Below are 23,620 nucleotides of genomic sequence, written 5' to 3' on the forward strand. Positions count from 1 at the left end.
GGGAAAAAAAAGAACAAAGACTTCCTTGCAGGAGAAGATCTAGTGTTCCAACATACATATCACTGCAGTCCCAGGGGAAAAGTTGGGGAATATTTGAAAAACTGACCAGCATGGAAGTGCTCCAGCATGATGACATTACATGCAGAATAAGCAAACCAAGGTATACACGCAGACTTACAAAGGTACACAGTAGTGGCAACTCAATTAATTTCATTAGTCCTGTTTTTAGGATATGACTGCAAAATCATGAAGAATTCTGACATTTCAAAGCATAATATTTCCCTAATTTACAAAGTAAACTTTAGTATATAAACACATGTAAAAAACAAAAATAGAGTTGGGTTTTTAGGCTTATAAAAATGGTTTTTTTCAACACCACAAACATGGCAAAATATTCTAAATAATGCAGACTATGGGATAACTTCTTCTAGTTCAAGACTGTCCTGAAAACTGCAGAATAGCTAGTACAATCAAGCCGAGTAAATGCCAATAATGCCTCCACTCACTGGTAAAATTAGACAAAAAAAAGAATTCAACAGGACAAGAATTTATATTATGTTTATATTTATTTGATAAAAGGTATGGTGAAGATGTAGCAGTCATAAATCTTATGCCCAAAGATTGTTACTTCATATATTTCAGGATTACCAGGAGTAGAAGAGTTGACAATAATTGTCCAGAAGCTGGAGAAATCCTTTTCCATGCCTGACAGATTAAAAATAGGTGGGGCAGGAGGCAGGGAAGGGGGGAAAAGAAGGGACAGACACATGAAAAATGTAACTGATACACACACAGAACTTTATACCAATACAAAATATGTTATTTATTCAAAAGAGCTTTTTTTAAGTCTAAGAGAGCTTACTGAGCGAGTCCCTTAAGGAATCCTAACCCACACCGTCCAAGCAATAGAAGGAGGGAACGGTGAGTAACTACTGGCTCTCATCAGCTACTCAGTGACCTTAAACTCTAAGGGCAGGACAGAAATCAGCACTGCAATACATATTTTTGAAGATTTACAGGAACGTAAGTATATAAATATTTAAGATAGTATTGTTCTTCTTAAAAAAAAAAAAAGATACAAGAATCACTATAAAACTAACTTAAAAACTGAAACAAAAAACCTGAAATCCCACCACAAGGAGTAACCACCATAGGTAATAAATGAACAATCTTTTAGCAAACTCATGCAAACTGCAAAATACGTTATCAGATGTGTTCATATATGCTATGATTTCTGAAGATCAATTTCAGTAATGAAATTACAATTAAAATTAACTTTACCTTTTTTCTGATCACACAAATAACTACTACTTTGTAAAATAACTACTTTGTTAAAAAAAAAAAAAAGAAAAAGAAAAAAAACCATTTACTCTTAAACCCACTTCTGAGAGAATTTCAGTCCAGTATACCCTTCCAAAGTTTGTTCACATGTACTTCCCGCGCTTAGTACCAAAAAAAAAAAAAAAAAAAAAAATCTATTGTACTGAGAAAGAATGTTATCTATAACATATATATTTAAAAAGTTACAAATCATGCTTGATCCTGTTGGTGTAACATAAATCCATCAGAGCATTATGGAATTGGTGACCAGAGCTTAGATAGGTACAGATACATTTTCTCATTCACATAACAGTAACAGAAACAAATGGACTAATCTCTACAAAGTAAAAAAAAAAGTAGTGAGGTTAGCACTACACAGTATTCAAATAACTAAACTTTTATTTAAAAACAATGGCTGGTGCTGGTATTGAGTAACTGCAACCCTCCCATATAGCTGGTAGGAATGCAACCCTCTTGGGGGGAAGAAAAAAGTTTTTGACTACTGCCAAACACAATGCAACCCAGCAATCACTACATATTTACCCAAGTCAAATGAAAACTACTGATTCATACAAAAAATCTGAATGCAAATGCTCACAGCAACTTTATTTGTAATCACCAAAAACTGGACACAACCCAAATGATTCTCAACTGGTGAATGAATAAACAATATGTGGCATATATCCGTACAATGAAGTACCACTCCACAACGAAAAGGAACAAATTATAGATACAAGTAGTAACATGAATAAAATTCAAAACACATCATGCTAACAAAAAGAAGCCAGATTCAAAAGGTTGCACACTATATAATTCCATTTACCTGACATTCTGGAAAAGGTATAACTAGAGGGATAGAGGGAGGGTAGAGGACAACTTCAAGGGGACATGGAACTCTTCAGAGTGACAGAACTGCTTTTTATGTTGACTATGGTAGTGACTGTTTTTTAATGAAAAATTGAAGAACTGTACATAAAAGGATAAATTTCACAGGATGTAAATTATACCATAAGAAAACAACAAAATCCTGGAATCTCAGACATGCCAAAATGTGTTTCTTCTGTTTTACTTACAGGTTACAAAATGCTTTCCTGCTCCAAAACCTTCAAGGTCCTCTAAGGATTACAACAAGATCTGTGAAGTACTGAGTGGCATTCCATCTCCTCCATAGTATGAACCCTTCCCTTAAGCATACCAACCTACTAGGACCACAGCACGCACCACCTTCTCCAGTGAAGCGCATGTTTACACCTCCCACATACATACTTATGCCCAGCCTCACTACCTCTACTTTACCCTGGACACACTGTCTACCTTGCCTGAAATACCTTCCTTCCTCTCCTAGTTCCTTCAGCCCTTCCCTATGTGCCCCATCAGGGAAAGTTTTTTTTAAAAAGTATTAATTCACATTAGAATTCTGGTGAGGTAGAGCTACACTGGATGATTACAATCTACAAGTGTAATAAAAGAAAAATGCAATTTTTATATAAATAAATAGAAGCCAAATGGACTAGGAAAAACACTTGTATTTTCAGAAATAGTTCTTAAAATGCAGCAAAACAATTCACAGAAGAATACTAGTAAAACATAAGGAAACAGCCAGTCAAATTAAACTAAATACATTTTTTAATAAGACACCATTTTCTATCTCCTAGAGGGAAAATACAAATTGTTCATAAGGCTGCTATTTGCTCTATGTGCTCAGTCACTTTATACTTTTATCTACAATACAGGTTACCTGCCTACATTGTAGACAAAAGCATAAATTATTACTGTAGAAAACTATTTCATAATTTATATCAGAAGCCACTAAACATTCATTCCTTTGGAACTTGATCAGTTCCAGAAGTCATCCTACTGAAATAACGCCCCCCAAATTTTTTAATGTATAGTCACTAATGCCTTTATAAATTATTTAAAATGTTAAAGAATATATGAGAAACATCAAATGTTCTTACTCTGCCAATGTCCTTTCACATTTTGCTCTAATCCTCCTCCATATTCACTACAAGCTCTGGCTCTTCATTAACCATTACTCGGCAAGAGCAACAAGACACTTGGGGAAACAGTCTCAGCTCTGCTATTAAGTAATAATTTGACTATGAGTAAGTCATTTAATCTTTATGCACTTCAAATTTCTTATCTGCAAAGAAATATGGATAGATGATCTCTTCAGGGAATGTCTTAGGGCATGTACACAACTCAGATACTTAAAATCAACATATTTAAGAGAGGAAGAAAACAGAATAGTGGCTGGAGGAAAATAACAAGCTTTCATTAGGATGCATGAAAATCTAATATCTGAAATTAAAGGCTGAAAGGACAACCTTCTGCAAAAGCTGCATAGCTCTACCCAGGACCAGGGTCTCTACTGAAGATCACACACTGACAAAAATGGATCCCAGACTTATTTCTTCTTCAATGTGGAACTAATTAACAATAGTGATTTACTTCCAGTAAGTTCTAAGCTACTTGATGGTGAAATAGGAATGGAACCCAGACAATGAAGCTGCTTGGCTCAATGTGAGCCACTGCTGCCGCAAGGAAGCACCAGAGATTCTATCATCTGTCATCACACAACTTCAGGAAATGGTATCTTCCTCACTTTTACACAAAGTCAGAGACTGCTTAATACATATACATGAAGCGGCAAAGTTCCCCATTTTTCCAATGTCACAGAACAAAAGCTGAATAACACAAGAGTTAATTGATCTGGACCTTTTTGGCTTCTGTAAGTTTATTTTAGCACAATTTCGGATCTACAGAAACTTGCAAAGACAGTACAGAGTACTCTCATCTACTCTCAGGTGGTTCTCCCACTGCTTGTATCTTACATCACTATGCTACATTTGTCACAAACTAAGGAATTAATACTTGCATATGATTATTAACTGAAGTCCACACTTCTGTTCAGATTTCATTTGATTTTTCCTAGTGTTCTTTTTCAGCTCCAGGATACTGCAATTAGCTTCCTATGGTCTGTGACAATTTATCAGACTTTCTTGTTTCTGATGACCTTGACAGTTCTGAAGGGTACTAGTTAGGTACTCTGCAGCAAGTATCTCAAGTGAGACTGCAATGTGTTTTCCTCAAGGCCAGGCTGCAATTACAGGGCTTACTGGCAGAAAGATCACAGAGATGAGATACCATTTTTAACACATCATAGCAAGGGGACTTCCTACCAGTATGACTTACTGATGATAACCTAGATCATCTGGCCAAGGTATGGTTTAGAAAGTTTCTCCATCAGTCACTTCACCCTCTTAAGGTACTCCAGAAGGAAATCACTAAAGGGACTGAGTGTATATGCATTAACTAAGCTCCATCTATTTGAGGGGGAGTAGCTAAATTATCTAGAATTCGTCTGGGAAATTTGTCTCTTCCCCCTCATTTATTTATCCAACCAATCATTGATCAGTAGGAATTTACAGGTATTAATGTCATACTTTGAGTTATAATCTAATAGTATGTAATTTATTGTGCTGCTCAAACTGTTCCAGATTTGGCCACTGAGAACTCTTTCAGGTTGGCTCCTGGGTCCCTTTGACATTTTCCTATTCTTCTGCTTTTTGAGAAATTTTGGTATATTCTTTTTAATGTAAACTTTCAGACAGTCTTAATATTACCACAAATTAAAAATGACTTCTTACTCTTTCATCCTATATACATACTAAATTTTAAGAACTGAACTCTCAATTCGGAAGTATAAACATACTGAAAACAAAAGGAAAAACTAAAAGAAAGATTAGCACCATAACTAACTCTCATCCTTGGAATAACTGGCCATGAGTAAGATTTCTATAGGCCCGGTGGCACAGCAGTGAAGAATCCACCTGCCAATCCAGGAGACACAGATTCAATCCCTGGGTAGGGAAGATCCCCTAGAGGAGGGCATGGCAACCCACTCCAGTATTTTTGCCTGGGAAATCCCATGGACAGAGGAGCCCGGCAGGCTACAGTCCATGGGGTCACAAAAGAGTCAGACATGACTTAGTGACTAAACAACAACAAAGATTTATATCCTAGAACAGATTCTCATTTGGTCAGCTGAGGTTCTAGAAGTTAAGAAGTTGTGTGTGTTAGCCAACAACCTGGATTTCTTAATTCTAATCTTCAAGTACTGTTTTTTTTCTTTTCAGATGTTGGGGAGATGGGGTTAAAACATAGCAGCAAGCTACTCTCTGTTACAGTCAGGGGCCTGCTGTCAAAACATTCTGACACCTTAACAGCACAGAAGTGAATTCTCATTTTGATCCAGTTTCAACAATTAAGAGTTCTCATTAAGAAGCATGTTATCTTGTTTGGAAACATGACCAATTTTTACAATCTTTTCTCCTCTATTCATTAAATACAACCTATATGGCAAACACTGGACTTCAGGATTGGCCCCACAGAGCTAACCAGAATATAATTCACCCAGATTTCTTCCCAAAGGTAACTAATTCCTCCCTAGTATAAGAAAGTATTTTGTTGGATAATGCAGCCATAAAATGCTAGCTTCTTGATAAAGGGGTGGCAAGCTTTAAGTACAGTTATTTCCCTTCAGACCACTATGATGTTTCTTTATCTCTGTTGACCTCTAGAGGGAGCTCAAAGTTCTTATTATATTTTCCCCTCAAGGTCAGGACACTCCTCCCACAAATTTGACGTGTTCAAAACTTAAGAACATTTTATCTCAGCACTCCGAAGGGAAAGCTAAGTGTGTGCCATCCCCTTAGAGTTACTTGCTTGCTTCTCAGGGCTGAGTACGACATGACCTGCTTACCTGCTCCTGGGGTGAACAGACCCCAACGATTTCTCTCTCCTCTTTCTTGCCTGGCTCTGACTAGGGCAGATCACTACCATCTGAAAGGCTGTGAGCACTCCTGCTGACACATGACTTTCACCGCTGCAGCCAGTGCACCACCTCCTCCCTCCAGCCAGAGAACGTTAGCACGGAGGGGAGGGGAGACTGCTCCCATCTGCACTCTAGCACCCACCTCCAAGGACTGAGGCACTGTTATCTTAGCACACCTGTACCCCATTCTTGGGGCCACATCTGCAGGGAACTTGGGCAGCAAGTGACCAGATGCCAGATGGTCATTTCCCCACTGTCAAATCACTACTTCTCCTGTCCATATGACCCTGAGGAAGTAACTCAGCACCTTAGACTTACTTTCCTCATCTTAAAAAGACAACCTCAGAGTTGCTTTCAGGGCTAAACAGCAGTAAATGCAAAGAAATGAGCCTTGAACGAGGCACACAGTAGGCACACTGGTTAAAAAAAAAGACATGGGCTGGGATCTAGGCTTTGTTGCATGAAGCAGAAACAAGAATTTAGCCTTATTCGTTTCTAGACTATTCTGCGGAATCCTAGTCTAAGTAAAAAAGTTCTTCAAATGGTCCAGCATAGCTCCCAGGAGCCTGCGGCTGAAGCCCAAGCTAGGATCAAAGTCCTGCCACGGCCTGGCTTGCTGCTTCTCTGCAGAGACACTTACGAGGCCTCAGGCTGAAGCACAGCTGACGGAGAACAGGATCTTGTACTCCTATCTTAGTCCAAATACCCCCTCAATTACACCATGATTTCCAAGAACAACATAAAGTGCTAGCGGCCTACATAATAAGCCTTTCCTCAGCCTCTGACTCAGTGAATCAGAACATGTTATGAGATAAGCTCCATAAAGACCACTGGCTATCGATGCTCATACAGAACCTACATTGTAATGCTGCCATGAGAGTCAGGGTCCATAGTGTAATTTCCAGAGATGTGTTCTGGAACCAGTCTCCCTTCTTTTTAACTTGTTCCTGGATAATCTGATATCATGTTTGGATAAAATGGAATGGAACCATACCCTCCTGCAACAAAGAACAGAAAGATAAACAGTTGCTAACACATTTAGTCTACAGGGATGATCTTAACAAACAAGCCCTGGTGTATGAATGTTACATACAATGTCTGAAAGGAGAGCTCTAAATTGACCATTCTAAACCTAGTTACCCTATTCATTAGATGTTCACCAACTTTTAAGGAAGTCATAATTAAGCTCACTAAACAAATCATCTCATTAAGTTGCCTTATCAAAATAAGACTCTAGTTCCTCACTGAGATCATACAAACAAGCAGTACTGCACGAAGCCCCTGCATCTCTGCATGTATGAAGATACTTTTACAACCAGAATGGTTATCTGGTTGCTAATCTCTCTCTGAAATCTTCACAAACTAGGATTATTACAGCCATCTGTAAGAACCAGAAAGCAGTTCACTGGACGGGTCTTAGCAGACTCACAACCAGAGCAAATGTGTTTTCTGACAGGATTCCTTCAGCTTACACCTACAGACTGGGTATCAAGAGGCAATATATTTTAGAGAAAGAAGTTAGAGAACAGAACTTTATGATAGAAAAAAATGTTACAGACTTTATCCCAATGACAAAAGGAAGCCCACTGGGAAGATATGCACCTTAGATTACTCACGGCTGATACAGGCTGGGAATTAGGAGAAGAGTAATTAAGCAGGGGGCAGTCTGGAGACAAACCCAGAGTCATTCCAGAAGTCCTGGTATGTGATGACTATGACCCAAGTGAATTAGTATTAGCACAGTAACGATATTATCAAAAGGAACCAACATTTGAAATTCACTTTATGTTAAGTATTTAATCTTCACAACAAACCTCTCCAACTGGTTATATTAATATATCCATTTAAGAAATGAAGAAACTAAAACATGGAGGCAAAAGAGGGGACAGAAGTCTTCAGACTTTAAAATCCATTTATGAAGTATATAAAGCAAGGCTTGATCACTGCTGAAGTGTGGAGAACTGAAGATGAAAGCAAGCACAATGTCCTGTTTCTCAAACTGGCTGAATGTATTAATCTTGCTATCATCAGTAAACAGATATTTACCTTACATTAGGTTTTATTTAACAGCATCTATATGGCAAGTCCCCTGAAAAAGAGGAAATGGCAACCCACCCCAATTTTTGCGCCTGGGAAATCCCCTGGACAGAGAGGAGTCTGGCAAGTTACAAGTTACAGCCCATGAGGTCACAAAGTGTTGGGACACGACTTAGCAACTAAACAACAACATAACTCGTAGGTCCAACTTCAGGTAAAAGAAAAAAGCTAAGTTCCATCAGCTAAGTTAAAGATTATGTCAAGAATGATTTCATGAAAACTCTTGAACCAAAAGGGATATATCATATTACTTAAAAAAAAAAAATTAGCTCAGAACATTCTTTTTGCTCATCTTTCCTGTCTTAAATGTTTTTCTTCTCAGTTCTAGATTAGTCTGCGCAAGGTGGTAATTCCCTGACCTTGTTTTCAATTGTATTTACACTGTAATCATTGTTTCTACTATACTGTTTAAACAATGATAGTCACATTTCTCAAAAATTTGAAATTAATTTCACGATTCCATTTTCAAATATGCAATTTCTTTCATGGATCTCACTGAAAGAGAATTAATCATTAAAGTTTTTCTCCACTTAGCTGAACAAAAAGTTTATTCCTCTGACAACTCATCTTTTTTTTTTTAAAATAAATCTTGTACATTTTTGTTGTTCTGCTCATTCCTTCAACAAATTCTTAACAGTCATTTCTTCATCTAATACATGCTGGACACTCCAGGTTACGCCAGCATTTCTAAGTGCTAGGGATACAGGAGTTCATAAGACAGCCCAAAAGATCCCCAGTCTCATGGACCATAGATTCTAGAGATGGGGGCATATTATACAAATAAAAGATAAATATAAAATGTAGTGCTAAGTACTATACAAACACAGTAGGGTAGTAAGAGAAAGCCTCTCTGAGATGACTTAGGTAGAAACCAAAATGAACAGGGAATCAGTCGTCCTAACTTAGAAGGACAGCATTACGAGCAGAGGACCTAAGTGGAAATGAGTTGATGAGACTAATGCAGAACAAGGTGGTAGAAGAGATGGCACATTTAACAGATGCCAAACCACATTCAGCCTGTAAGCCAAGGGGGGACTAAGACTTTGTCATAAGTGATTAAGAAGCCACTGAAGAGTTTTAAATTTGTTTTAAAACCCTTATCTGGTTCTTAAGTTATTGAAGTAGCCTAAGCAAGAGATAACGATGGTCTGAACTCAGGTGGCAGCCAGAGAAATGGATGAATTCAGAATATATTCTGAAGACAGCACTGCAAAACTTGCTGAGGTCTCAAAAGAGGTGTCAAAGGATGATTCCAAGGTTTTAGTACCGCATCCAATGGAACAGTTAGTGCCGTTTATTGAGACACATACCAGGAAAAGAGTAGGTCTGGAGTAAGAAAGGAGCCCAGAATTCCATTTTCCATCTGTGGTGCTGATTTCGACCAGACACATAAGTGGAAATGTCATCTAGGAAGCTAAACAGATTTGACAGCTTAGGGAAGGAAGAGGAGATATAAATTAGTGTATCATCAATTAATAGAGGCATTTAAGGACCAAATGTGATTTCCTAGTGAGCAAGTACAGATAAGAAAACAAGAGGTTCAGCCTAAGGACTGAGCCTTCAGACTCTCCCACGATTAGCTGAAAAGGAGAAAGCAGAGAGGAAAGAGTACCTAGGTGCTACTGGTGAGATCAGGAGACGTTTCTAGAAGCCAGGTAAGAAAATCTTTCTAATGGGAGGCAGTAATAGGGACTTCCCTAGCGGTCCAGTGGTTAGGACTCCACGTTGACACTGCAGGGGGCACAGGTCTGATTCCTAGTTGGGGAACTAAGATCCCGTATGCTGCAGTCACAAATAAATAAAGGAGACAGTGATGAACTGTGTCCCAAAGTGCACAGAAATTAAGCAAAGGTTGAGATATTAAAGTTGGATTTGGTGACATGCAGATTTCTGGGGTGATTTCAACAGAAGTGGTTTCAGTGGATTGGCATCCTTAAAATAAAAGTTATTTTCTGTGGCTTTATTCTACAGTTGTCAGGAGAAGCAGCTCTGGAGCTAAGCTGGAGAGGTTGAAATCAGTGCTCTGACAGCCTGAAATGTGGTTTACAGAGGGCATCCTCTTTATGTCTGACATAGATGAAGATCTCCCCTTACGTTTATTGAATCTATGTCTTGGGTTATTGTGGGAACCAGAGGGTTAAGCAAACACTTAAGCTGACTCACCATGCTCCTGAGTGGCTGGCTTCTCAGGGGGCTGGATGCACTGAGAGAGCAGTGCTTCTTCCCAAGAAAAGCACTTGAGTGATACACTTTGAGTCACAAGAAGCCTGAAAAATGCTATTTTGTTGCCCTATGTGAAGGACAGTCTCAGCAACCAAAGACTGTCAGGTTACACAGCTTTCCTCTAAGTTCTCTAGATGCCGCTCCACTGTTTTCACCAACAGCAAAGGTGAGGAAGAGAGCATTTTCGCGTCAGAGGCCGAGCTGCTCCCTTGAGTTTCAGCGCTCTCTGATCTTACACCTTTCAGTAAAGCCAGTGAGGAGGCAGGTTTGGATTAAAGGAGGGAACCAGAGAAGGGCCCCCCAAGTTTTTAGTCAGGCAAAATGCTACAGTCTAGCTTTTCACAACTCTGTTTTGGACTATGAAACACAAGCTAAATTAACCTAAGGCTACACTGCTCTCCTTTGTCATTGCCCCTTATGAATACATCTCTTTGTTAAGTCCCATGGGAAAATGGCACGGCCATGTTCAACAAGGTACTCCTGCATAGTTCAACAAGGCTTTCTGATCACAGAAATGTTCTATTCTGCACTGTTCAACATGGTGGCCACTAGCCACACGTAGCTATTTACTGAATACTTGAACTGAGAGGAGTGAAACTGAGGGAATAAAATGAATTAAATTTAACAGCTACATGAGGCTAGTGGCTACCACTAACTGAACAGTTCTAGCATAAAGACGACAAACTCGATGTCTACCTGATATACCTTCCTTCCTGTCTCAATACTTGTATTATTTATTTCCACACCCTAAAATTTAGAAATCCACTAGGTTATTTCTAGGTGTGGATCCCACTTATTTTGCTTGGTATGCACTTCAGTTATCTGTAAAAGAGTAATATTAACAGGTCCTACCACATGAAAGCTGTGTAGACAATTTTAAATAAGTTTCAAATTGCCCAACACACGGTATACACTAAGTGCTCAATAAATGTAAAGTATGTCCCTGAACCCTTTTGATCTGTTCTGACTTTTCACTCTGAACTCTCACTCTAAACGGAAATCCATTGTTTGTGTTTCTTATATTTGTGTCCACATTATTCATCTTTATTTATTTCCTGAGTTGCAAGAATATTTCTAGAGCCCTGCAGGTACGTGCCTCCGAAGAGTCAATAGGTTAAGAATCGCATATTTCACCAAAGAACTTTTTCTGTTCTCTGATACTTCTTCAAATGCTCAAGAGTCTCAGTGAGAATACTAACTAGTTTTTAAGTTTCAACATTTTCTCTTATTTCTTGCAATAAATCTGTCACCTTCTCTTAGACTGAGTCTATGTCTATCTTCTCGTATATTTAACTTTAAAGAGAAAGGTCTACGTTTATGCAACACTGGGAACTGTACTGGGTTCAATCAAAAACCATTCAGAAAACCAAATTAAAATCTTTAAGGATGGGGAGATGTTTACATGGTTACTTCCTACATTACTGATAGCTCTCAACTGCTGCCTAACAAAGTATCCTCAAATTTAGCAGTTTAAAACAACAAACTGGCATCAAGAACCTGGGTGTGCTGAGGGGTGCGCACTGACTCAGGATCTCTCAAAAGGCAGCAATGTGTGAGCCAGGGTCACTGTCATCTCAAAGCTCGATGCAGGCTGGTGGAAGAAGAATTGGCTCGTAAACCAAGCTCATGCACACGGCTGCTGGCAAGCCGTCAGGTCTTCACTGGCTGCTGGCCAGAAACACCAGTTCCTTGCTGCACGAGCTACACAGGGAAGCTCACAAAATGGGAGATGGTTTCCCTCAGAGTAAATGAGCAGCAGTCCAACATGGAACCCAAAGCCTTTTCATAACCTAACCTTGAAGGTGACATCCCATCACTTCTGCCACACTTGTGGAAGCAAGTCGCTACATCCAGCCATGCTCAGGGGGAGGGAATGACACACAGGCCATGCGTACCAGGAGGCAGGGTCACTGGGGCCACTTTAGAAGCTATCTGCCACACCTTACCCTTAGTCAGCTTGTCGACCCAGTCATGCGCAGTCGGGAAGCAGGATTACAAAGCCGAGAAGGCGGCATTAGAGCAGGGAGTTCCAGCACTGAGCTTCACGGTCAGTCTCCCTCCTTCAACTACAGGGAGCCAACCCCTCTCCACTTGTCACACTCTCCTTAGTAAGAACTGGTCTGTATCACTGCTCTTTTTGTTTTTGTTTTTAAGGAGTACTATTTAAGTTTACTAAATAAATGAAACAGAATGCAGGGGGTATGTCTGATCAGCTAATATATCCAAGTAGTTGACTTCCAGATAAGACCATGGTAAGGACACCAGTTAAACAAGGTTTATTCCATTTTATTTCTGGGCTCAGCATCTGATCACTTTTCATATTTATCATTCAGCTTTTAATCCAGCTTCAAGTACAAAACATCTCACCAACCAACTGCCCCATGAACCACTTTCAACTCTAGCTTTAGCTGCTCGAAGTAGGTCCCTTTACCGCACACCCTAGGAGGCTTCTCAACCACCTAAGTGGACCCAAGTCAGCCAGTAAGGACTTTCCTCACTGCTTCTCATCTGCACGGTTTCCTGACAAAATTCTTTGAGTTTTGTTACGGCACTTCCAGGGTTTCCAAGGAGACTGCACTCTCCCCATTATGCTTGTTGGTCATGTCAGCGTGTCTGTCTGTCTGTTTTAACACATGAGCTTAGAGCATCATCTTCCACTGGGTGTCAACACAGCTATTTGTTTAACTAAAGCACTTTACACACTGTTTCAAAGACTCTGTTTTGATAAATACAACAAGAAATGCTTGTTGATTTTCCGAGTCATATAATTCAATTCCGTTGTTGGATAAAACAAAGATTTCAATCTATACCATTTCCCAGGATTTATTCTATGGTAATTTAAGTAACTAAATTTTGCTGATTTCTAAAAAAATGCAGTGTCACCAAACTTAGTCCAGCTTAAGATGTGACTAATTAGAAAACTTAACTTCTCTGGTAGCCCAGCTGGTAAAGAATCCACCTGCAATGCAGGAGACCCCGATTCGATTCCTGGGTCAGGCAGATCCACTGGTGAAGGCATAAGCTCCCCACTCTAGTGTTCCTGGGCTTCCCTGGTGGCTTGGATGGTACAGAATCCGCCTGCAATGTGGGCGACCTGGATTCAACACCTGGGTTGGGAAGATCCCCTGGAGAAGGGAATGGCAACACACTCCAGTATTCTGGCCTGGAGAATTCCAAGAGGGGTTGCAAAGAGTCAGACACGAATAGAAAACTTAGTAAGCACAGAAACACTTTAACAACATCTTTAGCGGAATCACAACACACAGCTGCTCAGCGGGAGGAACTAACCAAGAGGGCTGCGCAGACGCCGGCCGCTCCGCGCCCAGCAGGGGGCACCGAGCGCTGCGGGACGGACAGGACCCTGGGAGGACAGACTGTCCAGTCGCTCAGTTGTGTCCGGCTCTGTGCGACCCAGGCAATCTCACACGGGCTGCAGCATGCCAGGCCTCCCCACCCCTCACCATCTCCTGAAGTTTGCCCAGGTTCAGTCAAAACACCAACAGTATTCTAACTCACAAACCAAAATACCCATTTTTGGTTTAACAATAAAAAAAGATTTTCCTATACCATATTATTCCTCTTACCCCATCCTCATTCCCGTGAAGACAATTTATTTGCCCTATGTGCTTACAAAACTAATAGAACAGGAAGAGAAACAACAAAAACTCAAAGGGACATCCCCGGCAGCCCAGTTGGTTTAAGACCTTGCCTTCTGATGCAGATAGTGCAGGTTCAATCCCTGATTAGGGAGCTAAGATCCCACACACCTCCTGGCCAAAAAACCAAAAAAACATAAAACACAGAAACAATATTGTAACAAACTCAATAAAGGCTGTAAAAATGGTCCACATGAAAAATACTTTAAAAAAAAACAAAACCCTCAATCAGATGTCAACAAATTTTTGGATCTGATACTCTGGTACTGGACAACCAGAACTCAGGTTCTTTGTCTGATGAATGTGTGGAAAATGTAGTTAAGGGACTTAACACAAATGCCTTAAGTAGACACAAGGCCTCCACAGGCTGCCGCACAGGACCTAACCTACACAAGCAACCATTCTGCACAAGCGCAGAAGGTCCTGTGCCCCGGGGTTAGACCCGTATCTCATCTGATCAGATTTCTAGGTGGTATGTTTTAAGTCAAACAGAATTTTCAAACATTTTAGCACTTCACTTATTGTTCTGCATCCACCAATGTAATAACTGCCTCAGGCAAGGGCCGTCAATGATTTACTTATTGATACAAAAAAGGGAAACAGGGCCCTTTTTTGGCAAGATTTAGCATATACTACATGACCAAGTGATCTGGCCAGAAATGTTTAGCACGGATTTCCTAATGGGAAACAATTGGTGAAATCCAGAAAATGAGGTATTTTATAATAGGCCTTGACTCTTCAAACTTAACCGAATGCTTTTACTGGATCCTGAATTGAAAACAAACAAAAAAAATTTTTAAGGATGATTTTTAAGTCAGCTGGGAAAGTTTAAAAATGCACTGTGTAATAGAGAGCATTTCTGAATAAATTTCTGCCAAATTTTTTGGGTAACATAAATGGTATTGTGGTTGTAAGAGAATATTCCTGTTCTTAAGAGATAAAAGCTGAGTTATTTAGGGGTAAAGCATCATGTTGCTTCTAATTTACTTTCAAAAAAATTTAGAGGCCAAATTGCAGGTATAGATAAAGCAAATGTGGCAAAATGTAATTTGTGAATATAAATAAAATAAAGAATGGTTATCAAATTTATTTTTCAACTTCTTTGTGTGCTTAAAATATTTCAAAACAGAAGATGGAAAAGGAAGGGACTGAGTGAGTACAGCAACTCCAGATACAGTCTCATACATCACAGCAAAAAAGGGAGTGCTCTCCTCCTGGGTCTCTTTCTAATGGGCTGCAAAGCCTCTCAGGGAACCAACCACCCCTCTGGTTCCTGCCCCCAGCAGACAGCACTTCATATTTCATTGTATAGACCTAATATTATCTATCTGACCTCATTTCACATTTAACTGAGTCCTAAAACTATGAAGCCACCTATAATGGCTAGGAGCGGGCAGGCAGGCAGGAGGGTGGCGCAGACTGACTTTTTTCCTAACTAACCAGCATGAAAACCAAGATCTAAGTTGGCGTATTTCCCTCAAACCCTTACTAAACCAGAAAGATAATCTCCCCAATTCTAACCAAGCTATACAGAGCACTCATGACTGGGAAAGACGAAGTCACACCTCTAAAAAATGAGATGTGGGCCTACTCAACCCCACTTCAAACAAGATACAACCAAAAGTTCTAATTTTAAAGAGATTTAATTTTAATTTTTAGAAGATTTTTAAATGTTACTACTCTAGAACCTATTCCATTCTGCAAATAATCAACATTTTCTCTGACAATGAAAATTACAGTAACATTTTTAAACTTTTTTATGCCTTGAAGAAAATATCTAATGTTAAAGGTGCAGATGAGGTAGGTAGAAAGGAAAGAGCACTGAACTAAGGAGACAACAGGTGGGAGTAACACTGCTAAGGATGACAAGCTGTAACAGGCTCACTGACCCTGCAAGTAGCCATTTCCACTTTTCTCTTCTTAGTAACAGAACACCCAGGTACTCCCCCACAGCCCCTCACCCATACCCCCAGCAAAACCATGCACACAGTTTTAACAGGAAAGTAGAGATTACATTTCTTGGGCTCTCCTAAGGCCATGTGACCAAGCTCTGAACAATGGGATATAAGTGTAACATTCCCATGTCACATCCTTAAAAAAAGCTCCGTCTTCCTCTCTCTGGCTCCCTCGCAAGGAACAAGCACAGATGTTACCCAGACCTGGCCATGCAGACAAGAGCAACACACTGTGGAAAGGGACAAAGACAGGATAAACCCGGGTGCTGGATGATCCCTGGGAAAAAGCAGCTCATCCACTGACGACCCCTCTCTACCTCTGGTGGCTTATGAGAGAAGTAAGCTCCCAATGTGGGGACAGCTGTGCATTTGGGTCTTTTACAGCAGCATGGTCTGTAACAGCTTGTACGACTTGGGGTATTTTTCTGGGTCTCATTTTGTGGAAGTGAAAGTCGCTCAGTCCGACTCTTTGTGACCCCTATGAACTAAACAAACAGTCCATGAATTCTCCAGGCCAGTATACTGGAGTGGGTAGCCGTTCCCTTCTCCAGGGGATCTTCCCAACCCAGGGATCAAACCCAGGTCTCCCGCACGGCAGGTGGATTCTTCACCAGCTGAGCCACAGGGGAAGCCGAAGAACACTGGAGTGGGTGGCCCATCCCTTCTTCAGGGGACCTTCCCGACCAGGAATCGACCCAGGGTCTCCTGCATTAAAGGCAGGTTCTTTTTTTTTTTTGTAAGAATCCACCTGCCAGTGCAGATGTGGATTTGATTCCTGGTTCAGGCAGATTCTTTACCAGCTGAACATTTTACTGGTTCACAAAGCTGATTAGAATGATACGAATGGTATTAACTTCTTTAGCTGGCTGTATCTTGTTATTAAATAAAAGCACAAATATATACCTTGGGTAAAATAAAAACTGAAGTTTTACAGATATTTGAATAAATGGGATGACATATGAAAACACTGCACAATTTATCTACCCATTCAACAAATAATTACCAAATGCCCACTGAGTGTCAAATACTGTTACATACCTGAGACTAATCAAGATGTTAAGAAAAAAATAGTAGAAATAAAGAAACGAGTTCACTGCCTCATGCATGAAAATTTTATAAACTTGAGAGAAAGCCTACAATAAACAAACAAATAGTAAGATTATGTCATATAATAATATGGGGAAAAGGAGCGGGGGAAAGCAGGTAACACTGAGTACATTTTGGAGTTCGGAGGGGACTCAATTTACACAGGTGCTGCTGCTGCTAAGTCGCTTCAGTCGTGTCCGACTCTGTGCGACTCCATTCATGGCAGCCCACCAGGCTCCTCCGTCCCTGGGATTCTCCAGGCAAGAACACTGGAGTGAGTTACCCAAAGCCATGTAAAAATTTAAGATATGCCAGGTTAAAACAGCAAGCTCAAAGCCTTCAACAGTACAAGACTGTGCATGTTCGTGGAACACAAGGGTGAGATGACAGACAAGATCTCAGAGGCAGGCAGAGGCACCCTAGCACTAAGTGAACAAATGTACAGAACTAGTTTCAGGGGATGAATGCTCTGGATGAAAAACAGAGAAAAACTATCACTCCCTTAATTCTGTCTTGGTTTCAGGAGTAAGTGATGTTCCCAGGAGAAAATTATGAACTCAGCTGCCCTGCAGTCAGTAACTGACTACAATCTTATTCTATTTACTTTGAGACAAATATTTCAATTAATTAAGTGATTTTAGGAGTTGGAAAAAAAAGTAAAAGTCATCTCTAATAGAGCAAAAGCTTTCTTTTGATATTTTTAAAATGTGATTAAGTTTCACATATGACTTTAGTCAACAAATTATCTCAGGAGCAGCTACTTCGCATGCAGACACTGCTGCAGGCGCTAAAGGTATCACAGTAAATAAAAAGGTATCACAGTAAATAAAGAACTGGTCCTCGTAGAGTTTAATGTATCAGAATACATTTCAAAGTTTAAAAATGATAACAGTGAATTTTTTAAAACTTAACTCATTTTGGCTGACTCCTTAATGTCTAAAATTTGGTTTGAAAACAGTGTATCTTAATTTCTCTCTTTTTTTGCTGTAGGCTTAGTATATTGAGAATAAAAGGACACAATGTTAGAATTTAAATCTGAGAAAACAATTAAATCTACCTTTACACTAAAAGAATGAGAAATACTACTGTGAATTCTCCTATTGCAAGACAGAGAAAGTGATTATTAAGTGTCCTGGCACACAGAGGAAATAGACCTATGTTTAATGATCTACCTGTTACATACAGAGATTCAAAACACTTCATTCATCTCTCCCCTTTAGAGCCCACTAAAATGACAATAAGTGAATAAAAACAGCTTGAGATACTAAGAACAAAAGAACATGTGGGCAAACAGCAGAAGACAACAACAAATGCACTAGAAAATGGAAAGACGTAACTTAGCAAATAAAGGAAATTGAAAACTAAGAGCATGCGGAGGGAGTTGCCAAAGAGGCAAGCAGAAGGTGCCAGGGGTCAGGAAAAGACAAGAGTGAGACATGAGATTCAAAATAAGGCTGCTGGCTGAAGCATCTACTTAAGATGCAGAGAAGTCTAATTCTCAAGGACAGAACTAGTTTCTGAAGAAACTGAACCAGAGGAGAAATGGGTTGGGCTGAAGGCCAAGTAACTGAAAACGAGACCAAGTGAAAGGATGCATAGTCAACCGTGAGCTGCCCTTCCTGGCTCTCACAATGTCAGCAGCCAGGCTTAAGACACGACACGCCCCCCCCCCCCCCCCAACACAACTCCCTCTGAATGCGGTTCCTTCTGTTGAGACACTGAGAGTCCCCAGTTCATCACCTTACAGTGAGCCCACCAGCTGATTCGCTCTGCCAGTGAACACCGCCCTTCCAATCCCCTGTGAGCATCTCACAACAGGATCATCAGATACTGCAGTCTACTAACACAAGAAAAAAAGGATCGCAAAGGAAACAGAATGCAGAGATTAGAATTGATCCTCTCAAAGATACTCCAATCTACAAAACAGAGGTTGCTGAAAAAGGAATACACCACAAAAAGCTTTTAAAAATAATCGGATTTGTAAATACCAGTGAAAGAGTTGGAAACAAAAGTGGGGAACTCTCCCCAAAAGAAACACAATGTAAAGTTGATGGAAAATAGAAGGGGGGGACCCACAAAAACTAGAGGATCAATGCAGAAAGTCCAAGATTCACATGCCAGGAGTTGCAGAAAGTCCAAGATTCACATGCCAGGAGTTCCAGAAAGAATAAAAGAATAAGACAGAGAAGGAAAAAAAACACTGAAGAAAATGAATCTACAATTTGAAAGGGGCCAATGAGCCTAACTAATGAAAAAGATACGCCATGGCACATCATCCAGAGGCGGAAAAAAATAGTGAACAGAACAGCACGAGGTTTCTTAAATGCCACACTGGACTCTTAACAGACAGAAGAAACGCCTTTCAAAGTCTGAGGAAAAGTGACTTTCCATAACTAGGCAAACCCAAAAGTGTGAAAACAGAAAGACATCCTTTCTGAGCAGGTAAAAACTTCTACCAATGGAGAAAAAAGAAAAAACAAAACAAAACATGCCACCCCAAAACTGGAAGATTCAACACAGGAAAGACAAAGGGAACTCCCACAATGGTGATGTGAATATGATAAGAACAAAGAAAAATCCCAAAGGTAAGCAATAAACTTAGAAAACACCCTCTGTCTCAGAGGGACAGAGTTCAAGGAAAAACTGAAACTGGGAGAACATCCTGATGTACTTCGAAATACTATCAAGAAAGCTAGTCTCTTAGAGGATTTGAGGGTGATTCAATGACAGATTCACAGAAAATGAATCACTCCAGACTGAAACAACACTATGGAGAACTCCAGGGGTCAAGGGGAGATAAATGACTGATTATCTGATTCTTTTAGCCACATAGAAAATTATATTGAAAAGCTGCTGAAAGGTGCAGAAAGAAAACGGGGATGGCAGATTGAAACAAACAACAACAAAAAAGGGAAAACATGATAATTATAAACTCTAGAGAAAACAATGTCATAACAGCAAAGATATAATTCATCATCTGACAGTGGTGAACAGTATTTATATGGATATAATAACATCTACTTCTGTACTTCTTTCTCATGATTCCTTTAACAAATTAACCTTAAGTCTGGTGGCTGAACACAACACAAATTTATTTTCTTACAGTTCTGCAAGCCTGATGCCCAAAATCAGTTTCACTGGAATAAAGGTATTGGCTGGCTAGCTCCTCCTAGACACTCTAAGAAAGAACGTGACTTCTTGCCTTTTGGAAGCTGCTGGGGTCACCTGCATTCTCTGGCTTGCAATCCTCTCCTCACTCCAATCTCTCGCTGCTGGGGTTGCATCTACTACTTCCTCCTTAGATCCTAATCTCCTCCTCTCTTCCTTACAAGTACCCTTGTGATTATATTCAGGGCCTAGGAAGATAAACCCAAATAACCATCTCATCTCAAAAAATTCTTAATTTAACTACAGCTCAAATTCCTTTTCCAAGTAATATTCACTCATTCCCAGGGCTACAAAGTAGGTATCTTCTTTGGGGGAGGGAGGCCATTATTCAGCCTGCTACAACTCTGAATACTGGTGTAAACAATCATAATGGTACAACAATCCTGAGGAAACAGCAAGAGTGGTAAGGGGCAGAACAGAGCTCAATTCTTAGTGACTATTTACATCTCAGGATGTCTAAAACTGATAAAAGAACAACTATATGAGCATACTGTTTAGAAACAGGAAAACAAATACCAGAAAAAACTGCTAAGAGAGTCTGAGAGACTCAAGGTGAGGAGGGACAGAAAACTTTTAATTTTCCTCAAAGGCATTGTGAAACTACCAATTTGTTAAATTATTTACATAAACTATATGGATAAAATGAAAATCAACCTAAATAAAACTAAGATTAGGTGGCTGGGGAGGGAGAGATCCTGGTAGAGACTGAAAAGGTAACTCAAGGCTAATGAAGCAAACAGAGGAATCACAAACATAAAAATTAAATGGTTACTCATTTATACTTTTAAAAATCTGTGTTAGAGGTAATGAAACAACCAATTGAGGAGTTAAGACTTCACTTCTTAAACTCATCCTTTTCACAGAACTGGAAGGCCATCTACTTATAGAAGTAAATCAGTAGCAAAAGCAAGACTGTAAGTATAGTAAGATCTTAGCCTGAGCTGAACTGCACCTGCAAACACAAACTTAACCCAACAATTACGGATGGCTGAAGCATAGTACTATGATGCAAGCTGTTCTTTTAACACTAGTACAAAGCTCTCCAGGAGGTGTTTATTCATTTATTGAACAAATGTTAACTGATGTGACAACATTACAATGGATCTATTCAGTCTGTCACAAATGCTAAGTCAACAAATTAAGTTACTACCCTACCTGTTCTCCTTCCCCTAAAAAAGGCTGTAAACTGCCTGGTCACGCAGTCTGTGGACCACAGCCCACCAGGGCAGCAGCAGCAATGTGGCCATCACTGGAGCCGGTCACAAACGCAAAACCAAAGGCTCCACCCAGGAAATTCATAAGCACATAAAGCTTGACAAGTACCTGTACTGGGCTAACACCATCCCTTCTGACAACAAAACAGCACACTTCTAAACAGGAATGGAGGAGACAAATAAGGGTGCTCACTGGTATAATAAAACTTTCTCTTCAGACTCGTGTAGAATTTTTTCTGAGTTATACATATATTCATCAGTCTACTCAAGGTTTGCTAAAGGATTCAGATCATCATAGAAACAGCTAAAGAGTGGAGGAAAGAATATTGAGAACAGTTAAACAATATAAAAGAATAATGCACTTATAAAGTTGCCTTCGAAAGCTTTTTAGATCCTCGGTAATTAAAGGGTCAATACTTCTAAGAGGATTTTCCTGGTATGACAACCTCAGGTGTCCCAAACTCCACTCTTATATGCTAAGGGAAAATGAACCCAAAGGTGAAGGGCGCTTCTGGGCCTACTGCCTGTCTCAGGTTCCCCCTCACTCCCAGCTGTAGTCTCCTTCAGAGAAGAGGCAGACTATACAATCAGAGGGAAGACAAACCACAGAGGAACTTGAGATAAACAGGAAAATGAAGCCAACAAAAAGAGAAAAGGTTTGAAATGTTGTCGCCACACAGTAATTTAGTTAAATTAACAGGCAAAGTGCCAAACCCCAGCCTAACCCCAATTCTGATGAAACTAATCTTCCCACTTCTGTGTTTGGATTTTCCAAATTCCTAACCCAACCAAGTTACAGCTGCATTTATGGCAACATACCCTGGTTGAAAGTGTCTATAACCTGCCCCATATTTCAAAACCAATTAGGCTTTTTTTTTTTAATTTATGGACTCAAATAGGCTTTTATTCTTATGTTAATCGCTAACCTGTTAGCATTAAATAACTAAATAACTGCACTTAAATTTTCTGAGCACTCAGTATGTGTCAAAACTAAGGACACACATGTGCTTAATCTTCCGAATAACAAAGCAAGTCTAGTAATTATCCCCATTCATAGACAGAAAACAAAAAAGTAGTTCTCAAATGTTTGGTTTCTTACCCTCTGGCTTTCTTTTGCCTGTCAGAAACAAACAAAACCACTTCTTTTAGGAAGTTTCCCCCATCTACCATAGACATAAGTTACTTCTTCTCTGTGCTTCCCATACAACCTTCCTCAGGTATCACATGACGGAGGGGGGCGGGAAGGAGAGGGGGAGAGGTGGGGATGCTCATACATATGAAAAAGACAAGCACCCCCAAAGAACAACAGACAAAGGACAGGAACAGAATCTACACACTTAAAACATGCGCAAATAAGTGGAAAAGATTTTTCTGAATGGTAGTATTGTTGTGCCAGACATTGTCAACAGGTCAGGAAATGGGCACTCCCATTCACTGGTGGAGAAAGGGAAAATCAACTTCATGTTCTACTGAAATTTTATAAAACATACCATTGCGCATGTGCCAAATTGCTGTAGTTGTGTTCGACTCTTTGTGACCCCATGGACTGGAGCCTGCCAGGCTCCTCATCCATGGGATTCTCCAGGCAAGAATGCTTGATTGGGTGGCCATGTACATACCATCAGCCATTAAAAAAAAGATCACACCTTTTGACTACTAGCTTCTACTGCTAGAAATATGCCCTAAAGTAATAGTAAGATTCCCACAAGGATGTTCATCATAATTTGTAACAGCAAAAATTATAAATATGTCCAAATTAAATGTATTAGGCATCCCTGGTGGCTCAGAAAGTAAAGAATCTGCCTGCAATGCAGAAGACCTGGGTTCAAACCCTGGGCTGGGAAGATTCCCTGGAGGAGGGCATGGCAACCCCACTCCAGTCCTGCCTAGAGAATTCCATGGACTAAGGAGCCCAGCAGGCCACAGGTCACAGGGTCACAGAGTCGGACACAGCCGAGCAACCAAGCACAGCACACAGACAGTTAGATATCATACAGACATTCATCTTCCTGACTGCTAACTGGGGAAAAGCTTACTACATGACCATGCATGCAACGCCAGCTG

The 23,620-nt window shown here is 40.0% G+C and overlaps 1 protein-coding gene across 3 annotated transcripts in view; it reads right to left on the reverse strand.

Moving 5' to 3' along the window:
* The window catches only part of PPP2R2A (protein phosphatase 2 regulatory subunit Balpha), a 79,246-nt gene that overhangs the window by 38,459 nt on the left and 17,167 nt on the right, over positions 1-23,620 (reverse strand). The window contains exon 1 of one of the 3 annotated variants that reach the window (XM_020869619.2): positions 7,017-7,047. The exons of the other annotated variants lie outside the window; for them this stretch is intronic. Within the exon in view, the coding sequence (XP_020725278.1) occupies positions 7,017-7,032 (16 nt within the window). The 5' untranslated portion in view covers positions 7,033-7,047. Of the gene's footprint in view, positions 1-7,016; positions 7,048-23,620 lie in introns of those variants that run through there. 3 annotated transcript variants of the gene reach the window in all.

The sequence above is a fragment of the Odocoileus virginianus genome, chromosome 31 (genome assembly GCF_023699985.2).
Source record: "Odocoileus virginianus isolate 20LAN1187 ecotype Illinois chromosome 31, Ovbor_1.2, whole genome shotgun sequence".
NCBI lineage: Eukaryota > Metazoa > Chordata > Mammalia > Artiodactyla > Cervidae > Odocoileus > Odocoileus virginianus.